This window comes from Hyposmocoma kahamanoa, unplaced genomic scaffold (assembly GCF_003589595.1).
Source record: "Hyposmocoma kahamanoa isolate Upper Pololo Valley unplaced genomic scaffold, ASM358959v1 114, whole genome shotgun sequence".
NCBI lineage: Eukaryota > Metazoa > Arthropoda > Insecta > Lepidoptera > Cosmopterigidae > Hyposmocoma > Hyposmocoma kahamanoa.
In genome coordinates, this window is record NW_020653383.1 from 1,233,038 (window position 1) to 1,259,150 (window position 26,113).

The 26,113-nt window shown below is 35.7% G+C and overlaps 3 protein-coding genes across 5 annotated transcripts in view; 1 reads left to right on the plus strand and 2 right to left on the minus strand.

The window, feature by feature from the left end:
* The window catches only part of LOC113239658 (40S ribosomal protein S19a), a 70,062-nt gene extending 64,209 nt beyond the window's left edge, over window positions 1–5,853 (minus strand). The window contains exons 1-4 of one of the 2 annotated variants that reach the window (XM_026476733.1): window positions 5,796–5,853; window positions 5,217–5,287; window positions 4,753–4,962; window positions 3,150–3,326 (exon numbers count right to left, since the gene is read on the minus strand). In XM_026476733.1, coding sequence (XP_026332518.1) covers window positions 3,150–3,326; window positions 4,753–4,962; window positions 5,217–5,287 — 458 coding nt within the window. In that variant the 5' untranslated portion in view covers window positions 5,796–5,853. Of the gene's footprint in view, window positions 1–3,024; window positions 3,327–4,752; window positions 4,963–5,216; window positions 5,288–5,702 lie in introns of those variants that run through there. The other variant, XM_026476732.1, reaches the window with a different exon arrangement.
* A 139-nt stretch (window positions 5,854–5,992) lies between these two features.
* LOC113239518 (protein lin-52 homolog) lies at window positions 5,993–9,647 on the plus strand. Of its 2 annotated transcripts, XM_026476570.1 has the most exons (5): window positions 5,993–6,035; window positions 6,177–6,278; window positions 6,520–6,618; window positions 7,520–7,703; window positions 9,238–9,647. In XM_026476570.1, exons 1-4 carry the CDS (start codon window positions 6,002–6,004, stop codon window positions 7,660–7,662), a joined length of 378 nt encoding a protein of 125 aa, XP_026332355.1. In that variant the 5' UTR covers window positions 5,993–6,001; the 3' UTR covers window positions 7,663–7,703; window positions 9,238–9,647. The 2 variants fall into 2 exon arrangements, with proteins under 2 accessions (XP_026332355.1, XP_026332346.1); XM_026476561.1 differs by lacking the exon at window positions 9,238–9,647 and having other exon boundaries at window positions 7,520–7,863.
* Window positions 8,018–25,692, minus strand: LOC113239510 (probable cytochrome P450 301a1, mitochondrial). Its single transcript, XM_026476549.1, has 10 exons — window positions 25,366–25,692; window positions 24,938–25,172; window positions 24,145–24,338; window positions 22,718–22,916; window positions 19,257–19,321; window positions 19,051–19,154; window positions 18,395–18,564; window positions 18,260–18,325; window positions 10,322–10,535; window positions 8,018–8,693 (listed from the first exon to the last, which is right to left on the minus strand). The coding sequence occupies exons 1-10, from the start codon at window positions 25,613–25,615 to the stop codon at window positions 8,577–8,579; spliced, it is 1,614 nt and encodes a 537-aa protein (XP_026332334.1). The 5' UTR covers window positions 25,616–25,692; the 3' UTR covers window positions 8,018–8,576.
* Window positions 25,693–26,113: the final 421 nt, after the last annotated feature.

The window sequence follows — 26,113 nt, forward strand, 5'->3', positions numbered from 1 at the left end:
ACAACACATACTGATAATTTAGGAAGCACAAAGGAGATTATATGTCAAATACCAACACCATTGTGTTTGTTTTCAGAATGTTTGTAATGAAAATTATAATTTAGAAAGTTGGGAATATTAGATTTATCATTCAGTCAGGTTTCATTAAGCAAACAAATATCAATTTGTTCATCTAAAAGCAACTTTTGTAATTGTGTTTTTTTGCTCTGTAAACTCTGTATATTATACTGTACTATGTGTAAATAATTAAATTAAGTTAGATATAAATATTTCTTTTATTTTCTTTGTGGTCAAGGGAGTTTGATCACTTTTATTGCCTAAAGCTACTAAGGATTTCACAATAGCATTAATAATAATTTAATTGTTAGCTATTTGATTAACGTCAAATTTGTCATAAGTCTTATTTACATTGTTCAGGGGTGGATAAGCTTTAATGTTGGCTACTGCTGGGGGCGAACTCACCACAGTGGCATAGCTTTATAGACCGTACTTTCTCTTATTTTCTTCCATTTTCAGTTTTTTATGGGGCAGTCCCTGGAGATTGCCAAGTGGTTACCGCTGCAGTTGATGCATACAATTTCATCGACATCGCACTCCTCATAGGAGTGATGCCCAGCACAAGAGGAGCACTACTGGTTGTTTCTACATACTTTCGCTGAATGGTTGAACTTTAAGCACTTAAAACATTATAGGACAGGTGGTATATGCTGCTGAATCTGATAGCGAAATAATTGTGTATAGGCAAATTAAGGCAGGGTTGTTGTTGCAAAGGTAACAAGCTACAGTGGTCAAAGGTGTGAGCAAGTTGATCGTCTTTTTCATAAATGTTTTTATTCAGATAACCTCTGCGTCGCAAACAATATTTTTGTATATGTCTTCATTTGACATATCTTTTGGTACGTACTTAAGTACACCAATTCTTTCAGTCAGTTAATTATGATGACACAAATGCTTTCATTTTGTGTTTGTTTAAAAAGTCTTCCATCTATGCTTTTTTTGAAAGCAACTCCGATTTTGTGAGCATTTGCTCTGTGCATGCCAGTTATTCCTTTAACATTTTCTGTGAAAAGTTTAGTCAACGTCAAGGGGTTTTTGTTTCCTATTTTGTCTTGTTCGGTAGATTCGACATATACGGTAAATACTCCTGTATTGTTTTCCATGAAATAATCTTTTGTAATTAGGCTTGTTATACATTTTGTAGTTATCATTTTCCTGTTGACCGGAGTCGCTGTTGGATACATCAGTATATTTCCTTTTCTGCTGGATCCTCCCCACTAAGGTGAGGACCCATCTTCAAAATATGTCAATTTGTAGTTCTAAAAATTGAAATTAAACTCGAGAGGAAAAATTAAATTTGCCGCTCAGTTCGACTTCCCGCCTAAACGTACTTTTGACATATCGCACTGCTATTACAATAGTGTTGTAACTTAAAATATGTGAAATTTAATAGTATATCATTTCTGAACGTAAAATTTGATTCTGTACACGTCAAAAAAACCGTTGTTAGAATATTGTAAGAAACAATCAAAAAATATCTACTTAACTCAAAAAGAGACACACTTTATGTGAGCTAGTTCTGGCCAAAATAATCCTAATTAAAAAACATGAAATTACTTTTTCCATTTTATTTTAAAAATACATTTGAGAAAATGTTTATGTGTCTATAATAAAGTATAACATATAAATTTTAATAATTTTTTGCGGGAAGTGAGTAATTCGTTTTTCATCGATTCTGAAAAAGTAATTTCATGTTTTTGAGTTAATACACTATTGTATTAACAGTGCGATATGTTTTTTTTAAATTATTGCTGGCCATGGAAACAAAGTCCTTCAGCCGAAAACATAAACGTTTAATTATATTTCTGTAAATATGGCCACCACAAAGAGAATAGGCAATTTGAGACGGCGTGCTTGGATTGACTCGGGATTCCTTAAAACGGGCCGATACGGGTATTTTAGTTCGAGATTCGTATAATTTCGCGTTTTAATCTTCGATTAAGGCACAATAGCACTATCCTATTTCACTTTAAAGTTAAACTAGATTTCAGAAAATAATTGAAAGTCAAAATAAAAACGACACTTTTCCCTCCAAAAGGCCCAGGGCGAATCAGTGCGATATGTTCTTAGTTTGTGATGTTCTTGTTGAGTGTTACCATCATTCCAGCGTGACCATGGTGGAGTTTTGGTTTAACTAGCTAGATAAAAAGTCGCTAAGTATTTAAGCGGTTCTATTCGCATAAAACTAGATTTAGTCGGTCTGCCGTTCAAAAGTTATAAGGGTGTTTTACTGTTCACGCTGGGTAAGCTTATTCCAGCGGTACCATTTCTCAATCTCGAGAACCACAACACCTTGCTTAGACCTAACTACACTAAAAAAGTCGTGATTTAGCGGGTTCTAGTCGTAAAAAAATTAGATTTAGTAGTTACGCCGTTTTGAAATTATTAAGGTGTTTTACTATCCACACTAACATAAGTTTATTCCGGCGTCAGAATTCTTGAATCTAGAGAACTACAGCTCCTGGATTAGATCCGATTGCACCCAAAATGTCGTGAATTAGTCAGTTCTGGTCACAATTTTAGAATTACTCGCTCCTTGATTTAGAAAATATCAGATATTCAATTATTTTCATTGATATGCATTTACGTAGAAAAATCGTACACACAATGAAAAATGGATATCCCAACTGTCAAATGTTTTTTTACCAAACAATTTACTCTACTGGTATTTCAATATTTTTATTTTACTTCCCACTACCTCAACGCGAGCTCGTGTAATTTCGAGCCCGCGATAGTTAAGAGGCAATTTTTTCAATTCCCGTCTCGTCTCGCTAGGTGGAAAAGCACCCATACAGGTACGAATTATTGGAGAAAAAAAAACTGTTTCCTTGTGTGTAATCAATCTGTATAATGTTATATGCAATGTTGATGTTTTTAACAGTTTTCAAACTGAAACAGAGTGAGGAGCCAATAAGCCTAGATCTACGTCTCGACCAGACCAAAAACTTATGTCTAGTTATAGCACAGTGGCCTTCAAGGTACATGAGTACTTTGCACATTCAGATTCATAATGATATATTTATATTTACTTTTTATTTATTTTCATATTCATTAAAACAACAATGTTTATGTACTTTTTATTTATAAATTACAGAACGATGACTTGCTGCTTGGCTGCCTGCTTGGCCTTGAGGCGAACCTGAGCAGCGATTCTGTCAAGGTCACGGCGACCCTGAGTCGTAAGAATGCGGCCACCGTCAGGGACCTTCTCTACCAGCTTCAGTGCTTCGAGAGCTTGAAGAGCTTTGCGTGCAATACTGCCTGATGATCTGCAAAGGACACATACAATATCTAATACTATTACGCAGGATTCAAGGAATTTATATAAAATACAAACAAATGACATCAAATAAAATCTAAATTGTGTTTGTATTTAAATACGAGTATGATATCATACATGAGGTACGTTTATGAGCAGCGTCAACAAGCAAAACATATCTTCTACCTTTCCCATAAAAGGTAACTGTAACTTTACAGATGCATTATCCTCTGCAATCAATGGTGTAAACGCAAGTGATCAAATTGAAAACACGCGCTACAATGGCAAGTTGCAGAAACTGACCCATTACGTTACACAACTTAATGATCACATTGATGATGTCAATGTGAATAATTTTCAGAAGTATTTTTGCTTACTGTAGTTAATTTTTTATATGGACTACCTTTCTTTTTAGCAAATTGTGACTAAAAGTTATTCACATGCACAGATTAATTAATAGTTACTATGTAACAGTTACTTCACTCTCATATAAAATTGAAAATACTTTTGCTATAATAGCCTACGGATGACACCAGGTACTCACTACAAAGAAAAGGGAACCTAAACATATGCTCAGAGAGGTGAAAATAATGTTACCCACCATGTGCAGTCGTGCAGAACCAAATGCTGGGATTGTACAAGGAGTGTAATATAAATAAAATACTTGTCTGAGGGTCGTATTCTAGAACTCTACTCAATGCTCAAGTCAGGATTTGAGTATGGTTTAGAGCACTCGAAATCATACTCAAGCCCCTGCCATTAAGGTCGTATTTCCAGTGATTGTGTTTCAATTGCAATCCCGACTTGAGCATTGAGTAGAGTTCTAGAATATGACCCTGAGTGCTTGCAGTTGGCGATACATTCAAGCGGTAGGTACTTATTGTGTAATCTCTAATGATGGAGCCCTGGTTATGCATCCCATGACACACATGGTGCCTCTGCCAACATTTACTAGAGCTAAATGGTGAATCCAGTTATGTTTCATCCACCATTTTTAAAGCTTGAAATTTATAATGTTTTAAATTTTTATTACCAAAATGCAATCTGTGTCTTTTGGATGCGTGGAAGGGTTAAGGATGTTTCTCTTAATTGTAAATGGATTGAGATCCAATTTTTATGTTATGGGCATTGACTTACAATTATATGGACGTCGGGTCCGCGCTAAAAAGTGTCCGCACTTCTAAGGCGCTAAAATCGTATAGAGAGCGCCAAACTCCGCTTTAGTCTTCATTTGTTCGACTGACAGCGCGATACTGCGATGACATTACAATTTAAATTTCGAATAGGTTGACTTGGGATATTTTTTTCGTGGTTTTTGTATTAGACCAGTCGTCCATTTATTTGTAAGTCAATGGTTATGGGACTAGAAAGCCTATTCCTTCAATCAAGTTACATGAAAAACAAACATTTTGCACGCTTCTCATAAAAATAATTACCTGCAGAAATGTGAGGGTGTGACACCATTACGTTTACGACCACCAAAGATCTTAGTGACAGTCTTGACTCCAACAGGGGAACGGATGTATATATGCCGAAGCACAGCAGCACACCGCACATAGAACCAATCTGGGTCATATGGAGCCAGCTCCTTGAAACGACCAGTCTTGACCAGGTCCATGTGTTCTGGCACCTTGACTTTGCCAGTTCTACAAAAGATGTAAGTGTTACAAAGGTATTAAGTACAAGATACAAGACAGTTATCTGCCACAGGGACAAAATTACATTATTGTTCTAAATGTAAACCTTTACTATTGTAACTTACTTAGATAACATTATTAATTTGCTTTTAATTGAATATAAAGTTGCACATAAATTCAGAACTGGGTAGGTGAAAACTAAATTGTAATTTGTATAAAAACCTTTAAATGATATTTTTTTAATTATCAATTTCGATACTTACTTCTTCAAGTGGGCAGCCACAAATTTGACCACCTTATCTTGTTCGACATCCTTCAATGTAACGGAACGCATCTGAAAACGGGAAAGAAAATCATTAACCAATGGAAAAACGTAACTCAATAGTCATACAGTAGGGAACTGGCGACTCTAGAAATAAATCTCAAGACCAAAAACGTTATTAATATGTATATTAATTTTTTCAACAATGATCACGATAGAAACGCATAACCATATTTTTGTTAATTCAAACAAGTCAAAGTTAGGTTATGTTACAATGCCGATGTCCTAGTACGAAAACTACAATTCTGTCACAACTGAAGAAAGGATTTTAATAATTTCTCTCGTTTCGACACTACAAAATAATAATATCACACGTTTTGAGGATATTTGCACTAAAAAATCATATGACAGTCCGTCTTCCGAGCTCCGTCGAGAGCGTGATCCCTCAAGTTTTAGAAACAATTGGGTCAAATAATGTAAGATTCACCTTAAATATCACAAATCACTATTGTTGTACTTATTTTAACAATTGCACTTCAAAATAAATTAGAAAACCCATGCGGCTTGCTCATAGACCTACCTTGCCTTGTGTTGGCAACCGGAAGAAAGAGAGAGGTATGTTTTTATGGTGCTGCCATAATATCCTTAAATTTCTTACCATAATAAAAAGCTTTAAGTGTGTGGGAGGTTTTGGTTAATAGGAAAAATAAATATCTAGGCTATGGAGTGTCTTGACATTATTCTATCTTTATAGTCTTTAGTTTCACAAATGTCACAAATTGGAAAATGGCCGCGAAACAGAATTCTTCTGTTCAGGAAGGTAAAAATTGTTCAATTATACTGATATGGTACCATTTTTAATCATTTTCGATCTGTGCCCGAAGTATTTTGTAAGTGCAAAGTGAATTTGCAGGTGTTCATATAATTATGTCAGAATTTTAGAGTATTTATTGTTTTGTAGGACAAACAACATCTGACGATATTCCCCTGACATCCTTAGAAGAAAGTTTGCTTAGCTTGGAAAAGCTTGATCGTGCATCTCCAGAGCTATGGCCTGAACAAAGTGAGTTTGTGGGTCAACTAATAATTTTCTAACCTAATGCCAAATAGAGTCGTAAAGCATAATTTCAAAAACCGCGCTTTTTGCGTTCCATTCTTCAAGTTGTCATTACGTCCTCCATTGCGTGATTTTGTTTGGCGTTTCGGTTATAACCGTTTCGGTTTTAAACTTTTAATTCCAATGGGTGAAGAGGCTGTTAATATTCCTGATGAAGTGTCCCAGTGTTCAAATGATTCGTTTGCAGTACCCGGAGTGTCGGAGTTCGCGCCGATGCACAATACCAATCAATCTCCGCCTTCATGGAACAGAGTACTTACCAAAGAGGACTACAGTTACATGCATAGTGAGTATTCCCACCATTAAATTGAGCTCCATAAAGAATGGTATGTTGAAATCATCCAAATTAATTCACTCAACACTGCTATATTTTTCATAACACACTAGAGTTTTAATATGTCAGTTTTACCATGTCATCAATTGCAAATTAGTGGCTTACATATAAACTCTTCCAACAAAACTGTTTATGGCTTTGGACTTCAGTCCAGAAATTGGAACCCATATTGGCCCACAGCTTTTCAGACAGCTGAAATTTTGACTAAAGGAAGAGATTTCAAACATGGTACATTCTCAAAAGGGTAGTAAACTTACATAAGCTGCCCTGTCTTCTCTCAATAAGAGACGTGCTTGTGAATAATTGAAATGAAAAATTAGGACATGGGACAGCATCATAATAGGATATTCTCCACTCCAAAAAAACTCTACTCTAGATCTGCAAAGAAGATATTCGCAGAAAGAGTAAACACCTGCTCCACACGTTTTAAACGGCACTCATCAGACATGTAGGAGAAACTGGGATGGTTTCATTGGGCAACATATCTCCACAGTCACTAAATACAAAAAACTGTTGAGATAGCGTAACAACATCTCTCATGGTACCAATTTTACTAAAGGCTGAAGATATTCTAGCATGTGTACAAATGTACTCACTGATTATGTATACTATGTAGCACACATCACACATGAATAATTTTTTTCTGTTCAAAGTTGATAGTAACAATTTTACCAAAGGCTGAATTATATTCTAGCTTATGTACAAATACACTATAATATCATAATCATAACTATATGTGAATTGTTTTCCTCCGTCCATTTCAACCTCCTGCTACGATCCCCTGGAGGATTTAATTTCTGTTCAAAGTTGACCAGTTTGCTGTCCTAAAATAATCTTTTCTTACATGTTACAGAATTAGGTCTACTTTCAACCAGTGGCCTGATAATGGAAGTGAAGAAACTTCATGATCTAGCATACCAGCTAGGCCTTGAAGAAGCAAAGGAAATGACTAGAGGAAAATATTTAAATATATTTCAGAGGAGACCACCGCGGTAGTATGTTGATGAATGTAGTATAGTTTCATGTTGTTAAGTTAGGTAAGTGATAAATTGCTAACAGTACAGATTTAATTTATGCTGTAACCTGCCTCTGGACTATGAAACTTAATATCATGTATTTACAAATAAAGCTCATTGTTTTCCCTAAAATTTATTACACAAGCAATTTGACTTTCTTACTATAGCAAATAAACACTTTTTAAAATAATGTTTTGATTATTTTACAAATATCTAACCAAAAATACAGCATAAGAAAACAACCATTTTGGAATGATTGTTTTCTTATGCTGTATTTTTGGTTAGAGGTAGTGAAAATTTTACAATAATTGCACTTACAATCTTTATAATTTTAGGGACATGACCAAAAATACAGCACAAGAAAAAAACATTTTTTCAATTGATAGTGCAAATTTTACAGTTGCACTACAATATTTTTAAATCAATACTTCCAATAATTCTGAACAACTAAGCAACACAATATAATACTACATTATATTAATAATAGTTAAGAAACAAGTTTACATTGTGCCTAGGAATTAAGTTGTACTATTGTGCTATTAATTTGTTAATCCTAATAAAAGCCTTTAGGATTTATTTAATGTTTACACAATGCGGAATATTATACTCCTCTACTATTCTTTTAAGACACATTAAAACTTCTTAAAAAACTAACAAACAACATTAACAATATTAAAAATTGAACAACACAACAACTACATATGATCCACTAGAAATTAGATTAGAAACATGGTCTTTTCATGCAAATGGTGAAGGAAATTTTTAGAAACTTGAAATGGGAATGTAGATAGTGGCTTTGGTAATAAACCTGACCTTTTGCACAACAAAAGTAACATTAATGTACTAATTGAGATGTGTGCCTTATAAATTTGTAAAATTTTTATTACACCTTTTTTAATTGTAAATTCTATCAATAAATCGTATTTTCATTGGTTTGTTAGGTTTCACGATGAAATTACGCGTGGGTGTGATGTCCCCATAGTGGTATTCAAGCTTGAACTTTTGCAGTGTCTGAAATAAATGAGTACAGAAGTTTTTAGTTTGCCATCCATGAGCCAAAACTCAGAATTTTTTATTATTTAGTTTAGTACATTTTAGCAGAAATTTTGTTAATATTTTTTAAGTGGTAATGATTCTGGATAAAAAGATAATCCACTTTTGCAGTGTCTGAAATAAACGAGTACAGAAATTTTTAGTTTGCTGTCCATGAGCCATAACTCAGACATGTTTAGTATTGTTTAGTACATTTTAGCAGAAACATTGTTAATATTTTTTAAGTGGTAATGATTCTGAATAAAAAGATATACCAAGGTTTTAGTAGAACATCTATTTATACATATTTTATACATTATTAATACAAGCGGTACCATGTTATATGTTTATAACTATGTAGGTTACATAGCTATAAACATTCTCGTATTGTAACAGTGTATATTACAGTCAATTCACACAGGTGATACTATTTTAGGATAAATATAAAAATTAAAATAACAAAAAGAAAATTATTTGTCCTTGTCAATGGTAAGCTAAGAAGAAGGTGCGATTTTCATTGCTGCAGAAAACTGGGTTCGAAAGAAAAATTTTAAACCAAACCACTGTGCTGTCCTTGAGCTGGAAAATTTGATTATCCTATTGCAAGATACAACAAAAATGATATTGCAATCAACTTGCAACAGCGACTTCAATGTGTGATATACATAGATGTCACAGCACAGGAGAAAACATTACCAACTGCGTTACAGAAAAGGTCTTTTACACAAGTGGACGGACAACCAATGGCAGTCAATAATATGGAGTGATGAATCAATTATAACTTATTTATAGAAAGAAGCCGACCTTTTCCAGTTAAAAGAGAATCATCAAAATCGGTACATAATGCCGGAGTAATTGCATAACATACAAAATATACAGTTTAATAGAGAACCCCCTCCTTACTGAAATTGGTTAAAAATTAAGATTCAAAGAGTTTAAGGGTCGTATTTCAGAACTCTACTTAATACTCAAGTCAGGACTTGAGTATTGCAGTGAGCACTGAAAATCATACTCATTACTTTGCAATTAGGGTCGTATTTCCAGTGCTTGAAATCATACTCAAGTCTGCTCAAATCCTGACTTGAGCATTGAGTACAGTTCTGGAATACGACTCTAAAAGTACTATAGTAATACTCAAAATTAAAGCCCTTTCAAGCGAGAGAACTATTATGCTGTAGTTATTTCTTAGAAATATAAATTGTCAGGTTTTAATGTAAACTACATTGCATTATACAAAAATAAACATTTTTGCTATGAATTGAAAATTAATCTAATTTTATTTGTCCTGGATTTTTCTTTCATACAAACCAATATGTTTCCAGTTCTTCACAAGTCCCATGGTCACGGCTGACTTATACAAGATACTTATATGCTCTAAGGATATTACTATTAATGTTTTTCATTAAACTTAAATAAAAACATAAACCTCTAATAAATGAACTATTTTGCGGTAGGACTTATAAGCAATAGGTACTAAAATCAAAACATTTTATCTTTAAACGTAAAACCACAGTTTCACATGAATTGTTACTCAAGAAGTAATAATTTATTTGCACTAAAACCTATGTAATCCTTGTCAGTTTTGTGTATAAAAATGTTGGACTTACCCTAGCAGTTAGCATAGTCATCATAGTTTCGGCAATGCCCTGGCCTAAACATTTTCTGGCACCAAAGCCGAATGGAATAGAAGCAAACGCATGGTATTCTTTGGCGTCAGACTTTAACCATCTGTCGGGGTTGAATTTAGTCGCGTCGTCAAAGTTACTTTCTTTCAGAGATGCATCTTGATTTGACATTATGATAAGTGTCCCTCGTGGTATACTGGAAAAAAAAATCATAGGATAAAGAAAGACGCTCGTGTATTACGCTCAACTCACACTGGCGCAGAGTCGAAGCGTCGCGTCGCGTTTTTCAACTATCTTTTTCAACCACAACGCATGGCGACGCGCGCATGGGGCGCGTTGCCTGTGTGGTCGGCGTCTGACGCGTCACTGCGTTGCAGTTAACGCACGGCGAACGCGTGTAACCGCCCGACTTTAACCAAGCGTCGACGCGCGATTCCATATTTGCATAACAATATTTGTACAATATAATATTTATGCAATAAGTATACTTGTTACTAACCAACATTTAAACTAGAAAACACGACAACAGAAAAGTCTAATCGTTTTCATTTGTAGTTCATCAAAACATTCAAAGCTTTCCTGGCAAAACATTAGAAATTCAGTCTTTTTTTAAACGATATTTCCGTTGACGTGTTTTGTGTAACAGAACACTGGTTGAAAAACTACGAAGCAATTAAAAACGTGGAAAATTGTATAATAGTTAGCTCATTCATAAGAAAGAACTTAAGTAAAGGCGAATCAATAATTATTATTAAGCGTAATGTAAAATTTAAAGAGCATAAGGATATCACAGATCTCTCTATTGAACGGACTATTGAGTTTTCATGTGTGGAATTGGATCAGTTTGTCCTCCTATGTGTATACAGCCCCCCTCTACTAATTCCAAGGAGTTTGAATTAATCATGGAAGATAGTTTAAAACAGATTTTACCAATCAACAAAACCATATTAGTCTGTGGAGATTTCAACGTACGTTGGGCGCACTATAAGTTTCCGGAATGAATAAGAATAAAATACTATAAATGATCAGAAATGAATTTATTGTTTCTCAAAATATTCTCCGTTAGCGTTAATGCACTTTTTCATATGAATAAGCCAATTTTGAAAACATTTATGCCACTCCTCCGTGACAATCTCTGAAACATATTTTTCATACTCTTTGACAGCCCCTTCAGATGATGAAAATCGTTGGCCGCCGTTGACTGGTTCTTAATTTTTGGAAATAAATAAGTCACAAGGCCAGGTCGGGACTGTACGCGGGATGGTTCATAAGGTCAACGTCGTTCACCTTCAAAAATTCATTTGTCTTTCTGACCGTGTGAGAACTGGCATAATCGTGGTGCAAGATGATATATAAATTGATATTTATATTTACGGTTATTTGTCAATAACTTCCGGCAAGCAAACGGTCGTGTACCAATCACTATTCACGGCACAACGATTCTCCAAACCAACAGCAGCCACGTGTCCAGTTTTATTAAAAAAAGAAGCAATCATCCGCTTAGAGGCACTTTGAACGCGCGCCACTTTGGTTGGTTTCGATTCATTTCGAAAGACCCACACGCTCGATTGCTGCTTTGTTTTGGGATCGTAACTATAAATCCATGTTTCGTCACCTGTTACTATGTCGGACTATGTCCCACACCAAGTTTGACGGTCCTTCGTTGAATCTGGTAAGCATGGCATTGCACCAAGTGCCGCGATTTGTTTTTTGAGCCTCAGTCAAATTGTGTGGAATCCACCGAGAGCACAGCTTTTCCACACCCAAATGTTTGTGTAGTATTGGTTGTATTTGACTCATGCCTATACCTAAAGATACCCAAATCTCATGGTATGTCACATGCCTGTCAGTTTTGATCATGCGGCGCACAGCATCCATGTTTTTGTTGTTCACAGCAGTAGACGGACCATTACGAAATTCGTCACTGAGACTGAGAAGTTTGCTTTGTGGTAATGCCGCCGATATCAATAGAATCTTGTCCTGCAGAAACGTGCAGTTAGGGCAATTTACAATCTGGGCCCCAAAGTATCTTTGAGATATAAGTTTAAGGAAATTAACATTTTTACACTAGTCTCACAGTACATTTATGAAAATGTAATTTACGTTAAAAGGAATAGTAGTAATTTCTTTATGAAAAATAGTGACAGACATAACATAATACGAGAAATAAAAATAAACTAGCTTTTCTTGATAGTCGGCTTCACAAAGTCAAAAAATCATTTAAGGGGCAATGTATACGCTTCTATAACAAGATACCGGTTGATATACAAAATTTGCCTATCACGAGGTTTAAAACTATAGTGAAATAAAAACTTTATACTAAAGGTTATTAATAATAATAATATTAGTATAATAGTATAATAACTTATTATACAACTTCTGCGTAGTTGGATGACAAAAATCCGTGGTAGTAACCCGTTTCGCTTATGGAGGTAGTCTCGATCTCTGATGTTTCAAATAAAAAAAAAATATTGTAAATGTTGAATGTGTACAAATATTATTTACAAAGAGCAACCCTTAGAGTTTCTTGCTCATTCTTCTCAGGGAATCTGCCTTACGAATGAGCGATAGAGTTTAACCATTGTGAAGATTTCAAGTGTAATAATGCTAATCTATGAAATAAAGATTATGTTGAATTTGAATTTGAGATTCACACGACCGCGTATGAATTCTGCAAACCAGCTATAAATAGTCGTCTTGCATGGTGCTTCGTTGCCAAAAGCAACTTGAAACCGAGCGAAGCTCCGCTGAGCTGTTACATTATACTTTACATCGTAGAAAATCATACTACGAAAATTTTCACGGTGATGTAGACAACCAATTTCTAAAATGACTCTACAATGTAAAAATAAGTGACAGCAGATGAAACAAACTGTATTGTACAGGCAAAGAGTTCCATTTTCAAATGTTGTAATTACTTTTTAAGTATTGTTTATGTAAGTGGCCTGTTCCGAAAACTTATAGTGCGCCCTATGTAAACCTGTTGGAAAACTGTTCTACTTCTGTAAGACTCATTAATTTGTTTAAAAGTTTTAAAGTTAAAGTAAAATCAAGTGATCATTCTTTTCTTGGAACCAACTCACATCACTGCTTCATCGTCTACTTGTATTGATAAATTTTTTGCAACACAAATGCAGTATCTAAATCAATAATAAATTGCTATCAGACCATAGTAGCCAATTGGCTACCTTTAATTGTAAAATGAGCAAGTAGGTAAACCAATTTCTCTGCAGACCGATTACTACAGAACGAATCATTAGATTTTAAAATAATATCGACAATAGTTTAAATCCCATCCCCCATAAACCGGAAGTTACATATATTATAAATAGCACGATATTTAATTGCATTAAAAATTAATTTGATGTTGTGATCGAAAACACTAACTTTCCACGGGTAGACTAAATTCAATGACTGGGCAGTAGTAGGCATTCATAAGAGTAGGTCTCTTTTGTAAGAGCTACATGCTATGAAAACTTAAAATACTAATTCCAGTTTTATAGAATATGTTAAAAATTATTCAAAAATATTTAAATAAGTATGTGTAGCTGCTAAGGTTAAGTTTCACAGCGTTAAATTATACAATCAAAAAATAAGTCTAAAACTGCTTGGAGTATAATAAATAAAGAGTCAGGCAGGGTTAAATAACATGATTGAGATATAGTTCTAGAATTAGACGGCAAACTTATTAAATCAAAAGATGACTCGTATTTCGGTACGAATCATATTTTTCATAGTGAACAATATGGGTTTGCTAGTGGTAGATCGACTAGCGATCACTACTAAAACATATCTTTGATGCGTGTATCGTCTACTCTTATTCTTATTGGAATATTACGGAGTAAGTGGCAAGGCGTTGGAACTTGTCTCGTCTTATCTTAACGGTAGAATTCAGAAAGTAAACATAAATGCAGTGACTTCTTTGGGTTCGCCGGTAAAAATGGGTCCTCGGCAGGGCTTAATACTTGGACCGTTCTTATTTTTCATTTATATTAATGATCTACCATTCTTTGTTAAGGACCTTTGCGAAATAGTATTTGTAGCGAATCGCAGCAGTCGCTACAAATCTTTTTTGTATATTTTGTAGTCTCTAAGTTTTAGTTTTATACTTTTATTCTAAATTTAAACGTGATTGTTTTTGGCACCATTTATTGACTTTAGTTTTTGTTTTGCTTTGATAGCGACATACGTGTTTTGTAATAAAATTATTAAACTGTAATTACATTTGCTTGGCCTTGCTCACTCGTTATTAGCACCTAACTTTTAAACCATTGATACAGTCCGCTACATATATTAGACTTTAACCACTGCAGAAGAGAACATTTATTGTACGGAGGTCTCACTGGATGCCTTTAAAGAAGAATGGAAACAAATCTTGTCCTCACATCCCTTAAAGACAGACGTAAAACTCCTAATATTTAATTTTCATCACACGACTACAACGAAACTGTGATAAACGAACTTAGTCAAGGTTTTGAATTCTACGTTTAAGAACTACAGTCAGATCAATCGCGGACTTTCAGTACGAAAGGGTAGTGCATCATCAACGTCTTTTCTCATGTACTGGCTTAGGCTATTTTGGACCTACAGATGTAGCAGTGGGGAGACGCTAGGAGAAACGTGATGTCGCTCTTTACACGTGCAACTTGCTCACAGCTTGCCAGCTGACTCCGCGATTATGGGTCGTGAGGCGCTGCATCGATCGACGTGATGTTTTATTCCTCCTGTCGCGCCATCTTTCGGAGGATGCTCGGAACGTTTTGTAAGAAGTGTGAAGACGGCATTAAGGGTTACTTTAGTCGGACAAGCACCTAAATCAGAAATTTTAGAGCTTCTCCAGCTTGAAGCCAAAGCGACCGTGCACAGCCATCTCCTAACACTTGTTCCGATGGGTGCCAACTCCGATGTTGCCAACACCGACGTCGCCAACTCATTCCTTTTAATTTTTGTTAGGCGCTACATCCAACTAAATCATTTTAGGATTAAATGACCATAACCTTGACCTACGCAGGGTAGAGTGGAAGAAACCTCTCCGCCTGGGTAACCACTTTTCAAAGCCGACCTCCCCAAACACGCCTGAATGTAGGAGTTGGTAATTATCGCCCAATTCTACCCTGGCAGTGAGCTCACTACATATAGGTGGCCCCATCCTTTTCTCCGCCCGGACGATGTAGCGAATCGCAGCAGTCGCTACAAATCTCTTTTGTATATATTTTATAGTCTCTTTGAGTTCTAGTTTTATACTCAAATTCTAAATTTAAACGTGATTGTTTTTGGCACCTTTTTCTGACTAGTTTGTTTGCTGTTTTGCTTTGATAGCGACATATGTGTTTTGTTAGAAAATTATTAAACTGTAAGTACATTTGCTTGGCCTTGCTCACTCGTTTTAGCACCCAACCTTTAACCCATTGATACAGTCCGCTAGTGTTGTTTGCTGACAACACAGCCTTGATTTTTAAAACAGACAGACATGACGTTAACTATGACAATATTAATTATACCCTTCCAAAGGTAGTTTATTGATTGAATATTAACAACTTGTTGCTCAATGCCAAGCAGACAAAGTGTGTTAAATTTGAATTACCTAATGTAAAATCGACTAGCTAATGAAGAGAAAAGTTAGACCTTGTTTTTAAAGCTGTCTTTTTGGGAATGATCTTAGATAGTAAACTCCACTCCTTCCTTGGCCTGCAGATTAAGCTCTGCTGCATACGCAGTCCATAGAATTCGTGAACTTACCGATGTTGCTACTGCTAGACTAGTTTACTTTAGTTACTTTCATAGTATAATGTCCTACGGGATTCTCATGTGGGCTAAAGCAGCAAGTATACAAACCATATTTGTGTTGCAAAAACGAGCGATTCGTTCTGTGTACCGGAGACTAAGGAGATTGTGGCATCACAGTACATTTACTGAAATATTTTGTATGCCCGTAAAAATATACATAATTTCGTTAAGAAAGAAGATATCTATAATAATAGGGGTTAAAGTATGAAATTGCCGATTTGTACTGAAAATCTAAATTGTTTATTTTTTAAATTTTTAACAAATTTATTTAATCAAAATAGTTGCCATTATTATCTATACATTGCTGCCATCTAATGGGAAGGTTATTAATGCCTTTGCGATAGAACTCCGACGATCTAGACTGCACAAACTGTGTGAAAGCATTTTGTACTGCCTCCTGGGAAGAAAACTTCTTGTCACGTAGATATTGTCCAAATCACGAAAAAAATGGTAGTCCGTTGGAGCAAGGTCTGGTGAATACGGAGGATGACGAATGGTTTCTAACTGCAGTTCCTGAAGGGTCAAAATGGTTTCTCGTGCTGTGTGAGGTCTCGCGTTGTCGTGGAGCAATAATGGTGAAGATCGATTCATGAGTCGGGGCTGTTTTACTGCTAGTTTTGTCAACATGGTTCGGAGTTCGGCACAATAGACATCTGCCGTTATTGCTTGACCAGATCGGAGAAAACTATAGTGAATAACACCATGCTGATACCACCAAACAGTTACCATTACCTTTTTATTGGTAAGTTTTGCTTTAGGACACTGTTGTGGCATTTGACCTGGGGTCAGCCATTGCATTTTTCTTTTCCGGTTATCATAAAGAATCCACTTTTCATCACATATTACAATTCGATCCAATATTCCTTCATTTCTGTACCGGTTAGTTTCAACACGCGTTTCTTTCTGCAGATCAGTCAAATCATGAGGCACCAATTTTTCGTATTTTTTTATTCTGTTGATTTGACGCAAGTGAGTCAATATTGTGGGTAAGGTAACGTTAAACCATGCCGCTAATTCCTGGGTAGTTTGACTAGGATCGGCTTCCACTATCTCTCTTAATTCATCGTTATTCACCTGTGTGGGCGGTCTTCCTCGTGGCTCGTTCTTTAAGTCGAAATTTCCATCACGAAAGCGTTTAAACCAAAATCGCACGGTGCGTTCATTACTTAGTAGACCCCTCTCCAAACGCAGCATTGATATTGCGGGCTGTTTCTGCCGCGTTAGTTCCGCGTCGGAACTCTTATTCAAAAATCACTCGAATTTTCGCAGTATCCATCTTTCTTGTCTAAATTGAATAACAAAAACAATTGAAAGTCGATATTCAAATGTTTCAAATTAAAAAAAAAAATCACAGAAACCATTTGGAAAAAGTTTCATTCGAAAACCTCAAACCATGAAGATTCTATGAAAATTCAAAGAACCTATTGCAATAAAACGGCAATTTCATACTTTAACCCCTAATATTAACCTTAGAACTAAATCCAAACTCATGGTACCACGTTTTCGTTTAACAGGTAAACGATTCTGTTTTGGGTAACTGTATACGTTTTTACAATAAGATTCCGGAGCATATATTAAGATTACCATTTTAATTGTGAAGTCATATTACAAAATAGACTACGTGTTAGATAAAAATGTATGGAAAGACAACGTGAGTCTAGATTCCACACAAATATGATCCAAAATGTATTCTATTGCATTTAAGTTTATTTGAAAAGAGCAATCCCTAGAGTTTCTTCGTCGTTCTTCTCAGGGAGGTCAGCGTAGTGAACGAGCAGTAGTTTAAAAAATGACGTTGTCAAGTATAAAAATTTTACTAAATAATTAATTTTAAATAATTAATGATTATTTAACTTTGACTTTGACAAATTTGTACCTTAATAATGGGAGAATAGAGATGAATATGCTATAGGCGAAAAACATGACGCGTCGCGACGCTTCGACTCTGCGCCAGTGTGAGTTGAGCTTTATTTACAACTGAAATTATAGTTTTTAACCGACTTGAAAAAAGAAGGAGGTTCTCAATTCGACTGTTATTTAAATAAGAAAATGTTCCACCTCTAAGAGTGGTAAACTAAGGTATGAATGACTTTTGAGGTCAGTTTTTTAGTACTCTGTACTAATTATACTTACTTGTATCTATCCAACGTTATATTCTTAGGCAAAATTCGAGTCAGGATTGGGATTGGAGGCACTAATCTGCAAGAAACAAATAGTTTACTGAATAACATCTAGGCTTCGATGAGGCATTAACGTGCTAAAAGTTACCTTAAGGTCTCCTTTATGCAAGCCTGCATGTAAGGCATGCCTTCAGCTATCTTTATGACATCCTGTATTGAATCGTCATTATAAACTTTGTCTATTTCTTGATAGAGTAATTTTTGTGCTTTTTGGTGCTTGGCCAGAAAATACAACATGAATGACGTTGCTGATGTGATCTGTAAAAAAATCGCGTCTAATTAGCAGAGATCGTAATAGATAAAATATAAGTCTTTATCTAAATTTCAAGTACTATAAATATATAGTAGATAAGACAAAATTAAAATCCCCGGACGATTAAAAATCTAAATATCGAATAGTTATTTGTTTTCTGAATAAGTGTATTTAGAAGAAATTACATCTATACCTGTAATACGAGTAGGTAGTAGTAAAGTAAGTGCTAGTTACACAAAAAATATGCAATAAAATTAGTGTTTACTCTGAAGTTTAGGTATAGGTATATTATATACTCTGCTCATTAGTGAATGTTTTGCTAATTCACAAAGTAAACACTGAAATTCAAGTAAGTTTTATTTTGCGGAATTTCAAGTAGCTAATTTTATAGATAGTGTACTATTAAAACAATAGTTCCAGCTGCTGAATAAGTTATATTAGGATAATGACATCCTAATGTAACTTTTTCAGCACTTGTAGTGAATAGCTACCGTGTTGACTCCAATTAGTAACATGTCCATTAACACGGTGGTTATGTCCTCCGGTCGCAATTTTTCTTTACCACTACACATGCAACCTATCAACGTATTTGTAGCTGCAACAGAATAGTTATTACGATTCACAAAGTCGGCTGAAATGGAACATATAATAGAAAACACTATATTAAGTCAATATAAAGTGATGAAGTACATTTTACCTTGTTCTTCATTAACGGCCATAGCAACTTTTTGTTCTGCCTCCAATACATGCTTGCCTATCAAACTGAAATGGTAAATGAAATAAATTTTCTAATTTCAAATCGAAGCTTGAAAGGCAAAATGGCACAAGCGACACTTGGACATATTGAGATAACTCATACCGTTGGAATCTGGTAATGTTTCCGATCCCTACGGTATATATTAGGTACTCAATATGACCCAAAGTGTCGCTTATCCCATTTTCCATTTCAAGCGTCAATATGAACCCAGCAGTCACATATCTTTCTAATTAACCCCATCAACCTCTGGTTATGCGGGCATCTGTACAAGTACATGGGACCTTATAACTTCAATAGGGTTAGCACAATAGGGCGCAACTTGCGCGAGAGCGACATGAAACGTGATATATTGCTAATCTTCCATACAAATCCCGCGCTTTATGTCGCTCTGTCGTGCTAGCCCTACAGGTCCTGACACTAGATTAGCCCGTGGACAGGGTTGTCACAGACTTCACCTCAAGAGGCTAGTGTCTCGGTTGAGCGGCTTCGGGTACACGTAGGAGAGACCGGGGCTGGTAGTTCCCGGAGTAAGTTGTTCTCACAGCAATAACTTTGCAAGAAAAATATGCAGCAATACATGTGAAGCGCGTCGTTAAAGCGTCAGGTGATGCGTCTTGCCGGCAGCCAGTGTGGCTATGTGTGTGGCTATGTGCGTGGAGCTGTCAAAATATCACGTAAGTAAATTTTTTCTTGTTTATATTTTTTGGTCTGTCTTTGTTTATTATGGGCCGATTCATACGTAACTTTTCTAAATTGTAGTGACATTAACTAGTAAGGAATCTTATTGTTTGAGTACGAGTGCTTTTTTGATTGATTCTATTACTTTTCCGGTATGTCAGTCTTCGTATAAAAACGTAACTTGAGGCTATAAGTACCTTCCTCGAGGGGCTGGTTGTTTCTAGGAACAACTTCCCCAATTGACCTGCAATCACACTTAAAAGTTTTATGATCATTTTTCTTTGTTTTAAGGATGCCAAATTACAAACGGACTCATGTCAAATATTTAGACAAGATGATAATAATAATAATAATAATAATAACGCACACACTCAACATAGCCCCGCACTAGGGAAACCCTGTGTCGCGGGTGCCATGGACACACACATAGACAACCACAAATTACACCCAAACTCACGAGAGAAATAAATGTAGGCCATACAAATATTTCTCCCGGCCCGGGAATCGAACCTGGGGCCTCTGCGTGACAGTCCGGCCACGGAGGCAGTTATTGCGTTTGTTCATAATGATAGAGTCACTTATGTGTGTTTCAACTGTGATTGAGATGAAGAAATGAGCGATGAATAATATTACTGATGAATAAGAATATAGTTGTTTCTTTTTAAGTTAGTTGTGCATAATATAAACATTACATACGTACAATTATAAAATAGGTGGTTTTATTTAAGAAAATCTTTGTAATTCTGTCATTATCTAGGCGGAACAATTTGCCTCAAAGGCGGAACTACGTGCCCCAAAGCGAAGCTGAATGTTCCGCTCCGAAATTTGTCAAAAATTAGCCTTTATGAAAAAGACTATTGAGATATTAGTAGAAGTGACTATACTATTACAAAAAGCGATAAACATTTGTTCAACATTTCCAAATGTTCAAAATCAAATCCTTCACATTCAGTATAAAAAATAGCAAGTTATTTGAAAATCGGAACGTTCAGCCCCGCTCTCCCCTACACAGCTCCATATTTTTCTACATTAATTTTGATTATATTGACCTTCCCTACCGACCCTTAGGGTATACACGAAGGGTACTATGACTAGAACGAGCGTGCGGGTCTCAAGTTCCTAGAAACTAACGCGGCTGGGGGGACCGGAGGATGTCTAGCTCATCCTCTACTAGCTTTACTAGGGCCGGAGATGCCGGTCGCAATGCCCCGAGACAACGTCCGGACATAGTTTCCAACATATAAGGCAATTCACATGCCCCCCGCGTTTCCTCGCTTTAGGTCCTCGTCTAAACCGCTACAAAGAGCGTGCTTTATTCCAGCGTGACCATGATCGAGTTTTTGATATTTACTAGCCAGATAATAAGTCGCTATTTCGTCGGTTCTAGATGCAAAAAACTAGATTTAGTCGTCCGCCGTTCAAAAGTTTTATGGGTGTTTTACTGTCCTTGCTGGAATAAGCTTATTCCGGCGGCACCATTTTTGAATGTCGAGAACCACAGCTCCTAGCTTAGATCAAATTGCACTCAGAAAAAGTCGTGAATTAGTTGGTTCTAGTCACGAAGTTTCAAAATTAGTGCGCCCTTAGTGGTCACAAGAAAGAGTAATAATTTTGTATTCATAGCTTTTTCATATGCTACACTGACCTGGGGGTCTACTCTCGATCTCCGTCTGACATCGGTCCGAAACAATTATTGTCAAATAAGTAATATTCGACAAAATTAAAAGACAAGTATCAAGTTTGAAGTTTTATTCGCATCACGCGTCTTTTCATTTGGTCAAGTATTGCTTATTTGGCAGTAATTGTTTCGGACGGATGTCAGACGGAGATCGAGAGTAGACCTCCAGAACCCACTGAAGGGGTTCGCACCAGCTTGGAAACGCAAATAGAAATGACTATTTTCATTACTTTGTCTTTCATTTAATACTTTTCCAAATCTACGGCTGACATTCCATATAATACCTTGGCTTGGTATGAATACAATGTCTAGGCAATGTGTATAACAGTTAAAAATATTAACTATTTTGTTACATTGCCTAAAGAACCCGGTATTGTATAGAATGACGAGGTATTCAAATTCAAATTCAAATTCAATATTTTAGGTACACGACTGTTAGGAACAACAACAACTCACGGTAAACTCATGAATTGATAGAGACAGAATGTAAGAATTCGTGGTACCTAGTCGTCTTCTTTTTGATTATGAAGTGGTAAAATCTACTATTGACAGATACATAGATTGTACCTACTGGAACTGGATAAAAAACTAGTCTCGGGTTTGGATATAAGACATTTTTTGTAATCATTACGATGATCAATTTGCGTTTAAAGCTGTATCAAGCAAAAAACTTGGAAAACCCCAAGTTTTACTTAGATCCTATCATTTTATCGTAGATTTGTTACATTCGTGGAACTGTGATTGATGTAATTGGACGAAAGGTGTCGTTATAATTTATTCTTACTTAGTCCATGTAATAAACAGGTATTAATTATATTGTTTGCTAAATTGTTTGTTCAATATTTTTTTTTTATAATTTGAAAGTATCCACCTCTGTGTCAAACGTCACATGGAATTTAGGCTAATAGATTTCTTCCCATAATAAGTGAGATCGGATTAAAAATAGTTTTATAGAATAAATTATAAAAAATACAATCCCTTTCTCATGACAACATAGTTCCATAAAAAAATGAGAACTACCCAAAATTCATAAAAAGTCACACACTTATCCAGATTATTGCAATATTTAACGAGCGAATTCCAAGTGGGCGTCGGGAACAGCTTCCACATATGCATGCCCGACTCACACTTTACTATTGCCTCAGAAGACATCTTCAAACTATGGTACAGCCACGACATATCGCATTGGCTGTAAATTAAGTCTGTATTCAGCATCGTAAATTTCTTAGAAAATATTAGAAGTCCTGTAACAAAAGGGACAAAGTTGCGCACCGAATACAGTAAAATTACCTATTTTTGACAAGTTAGCAGTAGAATAGAAGGCTAAATATTTCTTTCTAAGGCTGGTCACATACAGTCGGACTCCCGTTTCAAAACTATACAAATCACGGACTTATAACACACATACAGTACTATTCCGTTCGAATTTTTTTCCGATTCTAAATTCCGTGCGGTCATTTAGGAATTCAGCACGGAAAAAGCCGTTCGGAATGCGCAAGTCTTCCACAGATTTTGTAGGGCCGCAACACACAGTCGCAAATTTCTTACGTATTTTCGCTGCGAGAACATCACTTAATACCTCGCGACTCTAAACTGAGAGTCGTATTCCAGAACTTTACTCAATGCTCAAGTGAGCATTGAGTAGAGTTCTGGAATACGATCCTGAGTCTTATTATTCCGAATGGAAATAAACGTATGTATGTGATGTATTACGGAATGTCGAATTAAAATTCCGAAACGGAATTTCGGAACAGAATTCCCTGTGAAGTGAAGTGTTGTTGCCCGTATAAATCAATACACGGCCTCTGTCCCGACGCGACCCGCACTCGCTCTCTGTGTGTTTCACGCTTAATGTATATTTAAGTAAACAAGTATTATGTTTTCTTTAATAGCAGACATGGAACAGTCTAGTATACACACAGGCTCGATACTTTTTTATTATCTGCTCGAGACAGGAAGTAGTGGCATTCGTTATATTGAATATGTTACACATTTTTTTTAATTTTAAATTTCTAAAAACACCTTCCAGCAGATGGTAATGAGAATCATTGAATACCCTTGATCATTATTTCATCATCACCAACCCATTTATACCTCTCACTGCTGAGCACGGGTCTCCTCACAGATTATGGCTTTAGGCCATAGTCCGCCACACCGGCCCAATGCGGATTGGGGACTTCACACGTTTTCCGAAGGTTGTGAACCTTCTTCGTCGTGCAGGTTTCATTACGATGTTCTCCTTCACCGAAAAGCTCATCGTATTTCAAATTAAATTAATAATTTCAAATTAATAAAAAACGCACAAAGGTTCCGAGAAACTCAGAGGTGCGAGAGCGAAATCGAACCCACGACCTCTGCTTAAGAGGTGGTAGGTCAAACCATTAGTCTACCACGGCTTCACCTATTAATTCATAAGTCTAATACTCATTTAGTTTCGTAAAGATTATTTAAATTTAATGTGTTTAAACTAACCCATGCAATCGAAAGACCACTTATGAAGCTCTTGGTACAAGTCCTTGCTAATTTCATCATGATGGTTTCTAAAGTTGTAAATCTTCTGGGTGAAGCTCTCGCATACATCAAAAAGACCATGCAGGTGCGATGAGAGAGACTTGTTCAATGGTTCATCCACTAACGTCCGATGACGGTTCCAATCCACTCCATGACTAAATTTTAACAAATTCGAATTAACAAGTAGCCGACACTACACAGGAAAGTTTCTTCTAACGTGAGATCTGTTTGCGAACTTTCAAGTTTCATATAGGTAGGCTTGTTAAGTGCTTATTATTAAAGATTATTATTAATTCAATTTAGATGTTGGTGAGATTTTTAATTTCTGTAACAAGAACTTGTTTATATTCCGAGTACCTACCTGCAATTAATTTCTAGTGTCATAATATTTGTAGTTTGGTAGTATTAATAGGTATACATTTATTTGTAGTTTGCTAGTAATTAATAAATATACATTTATTTGTAGTTTGGTAGTATTAATTGGTAGTCATTAATAGGTATACATTTATACTATAAGTATTCAGGACTTGTCTAAATAACACAATCGATAGGGAACAAAATTAAGGAAGGTACCCCAACTCATTACCTACGCCCCGTGCAATATTAACGTACATTCGAACAGGATATCCATTTTATACCGCCCATCCTGTGAGGAATGCAATGGACTTTGTCATAATGAAATACAGGACATCTAATAACTTGCTTATTAACTAATAAGCTCAAAGTTAACAACAAATTTCTATACAGTACTAACGTATTGAATAAGCCTCCAAGAGCATGTCTGTGCTCTGCCCTATACTTCTCCAAACTGTCAAGAGTAGACCTGACAGGCTGGTCGCCTTCCATGGCGTAAACTTTTTGAATGTGATCAGGATTATTGATCAAGACTATATCTCGTCCTATAGGGCTCACGAAGCGGACAACAGGACCGTATTCGTCGAATAAGGCTGTGAGGTACCGAAGAGGTTGCCGGTGACTTACAAAAGTACCTATAAAATAAATTATAATTGTTATATGATTTTCAGAAATGATTAGGTGTAGTGATCATGATCCAAAATTTATTTAAGGATGCCTGTGTCAACATTTTTATAAATCAAGTAGAGCAATGATGTACATTTCATTTATGGAAACTGGGCAGCGTATTAAATATGCGATATTACCTACTTATTTGTTAAAACTCACCAAAGTTGAATCCAAAAGTAAGAAGGTTGGCGGTAAGTTGAGTTCCGATTTCAGAGAGATAGTACCGCGTAAGACCAAATAATTTCAGACTTTTAGGTCCAGGCACATCGTCGAATGGCAGAACTACAGGTTCCTTCGTCAACACCATCGGAACTACACGAGTAGTTGGAAATATTTGTCCAATTATCGGCGGATCGAGAGGGCATGTATCCGATTTTGAATCCTCTCGAGTTTGTAGTTTTGCCGACATCCTAGCAACCTTACTCCACCCATAATATCTTCTGAGATATGTTGAGTTGTTAAACCTTATAAGGTGTGAAATACGCGTCAGTACATTTTGCAGCATGTTTAAAGTTTATTTTTATTTTTTCCTATTATATTTGTATCAAATTATTTGACATTGACAGAGAATGGGAACAGAAGAATGCTAATTTATTTGAATTTGCCGCTAGCGCCATTTTTTATTCATGAACAATAACACTTTTTTTTAACTTAAAGACTGACACAGTGTTTACGTTACTATGTATACATTAACATCTTACGTGTTATCAATATCATAATATAATGCATAATATATTTAATAATGTGAATAACATTGAACTACGTAATAGTTAAACTCTTTCGATTTCTACCAAATATTCGTTCAAAAATTACCATGCACTTCCTTTTTTTTTTATATTTTTTAAACGTACTTAAATGAATGAGTAAATGTTGCTATTATGATAATCAAGGTACTATTTAGTACAAA

Coding starts and splice junctions, on each gene's coding strand:
- LOC113239518 (XM_026476570.1), top strand. CDS start 6,002: ATGGCCGCGAAACAGAATTCTTCTGTTCAGGAAG. Junction 6,036..6,176: donor GAATTCTTCTGTTCAGGAAG/GTAAAAATTGTT, acceptor ATTGTTTTGTAG/GACAAACAACATCTGACGAT. Junction 6,279..6,519: donor AGAGCTATGGCCTGAACAAA/GTGAGTTTGTGG, acceptor ATTCGTTTGCAG/TACCCGGAGTGTCGGAGTTC.
- LOC113239510 (XM_026476549.1), bottom strand. CDS start 25,615: ATGTCGGCAAAACTACAAACTCGAGAGGATTCAAAATCGGATACATGC. Junction 22,917..24,144: donor GTGGTCTTTCGATTGCATGG/GTTAGTTTAAAC, acceptor CTTTTGTTACAG/GACTTCTAATATTTTCTAAG. Junction 8,694..10,321: donor TGACTATGCTAACTGCTAGG/GTAAGTCCAACA, acceptor CATTTATTTCAG/ACACTGCAAAAGTTCAAGCT.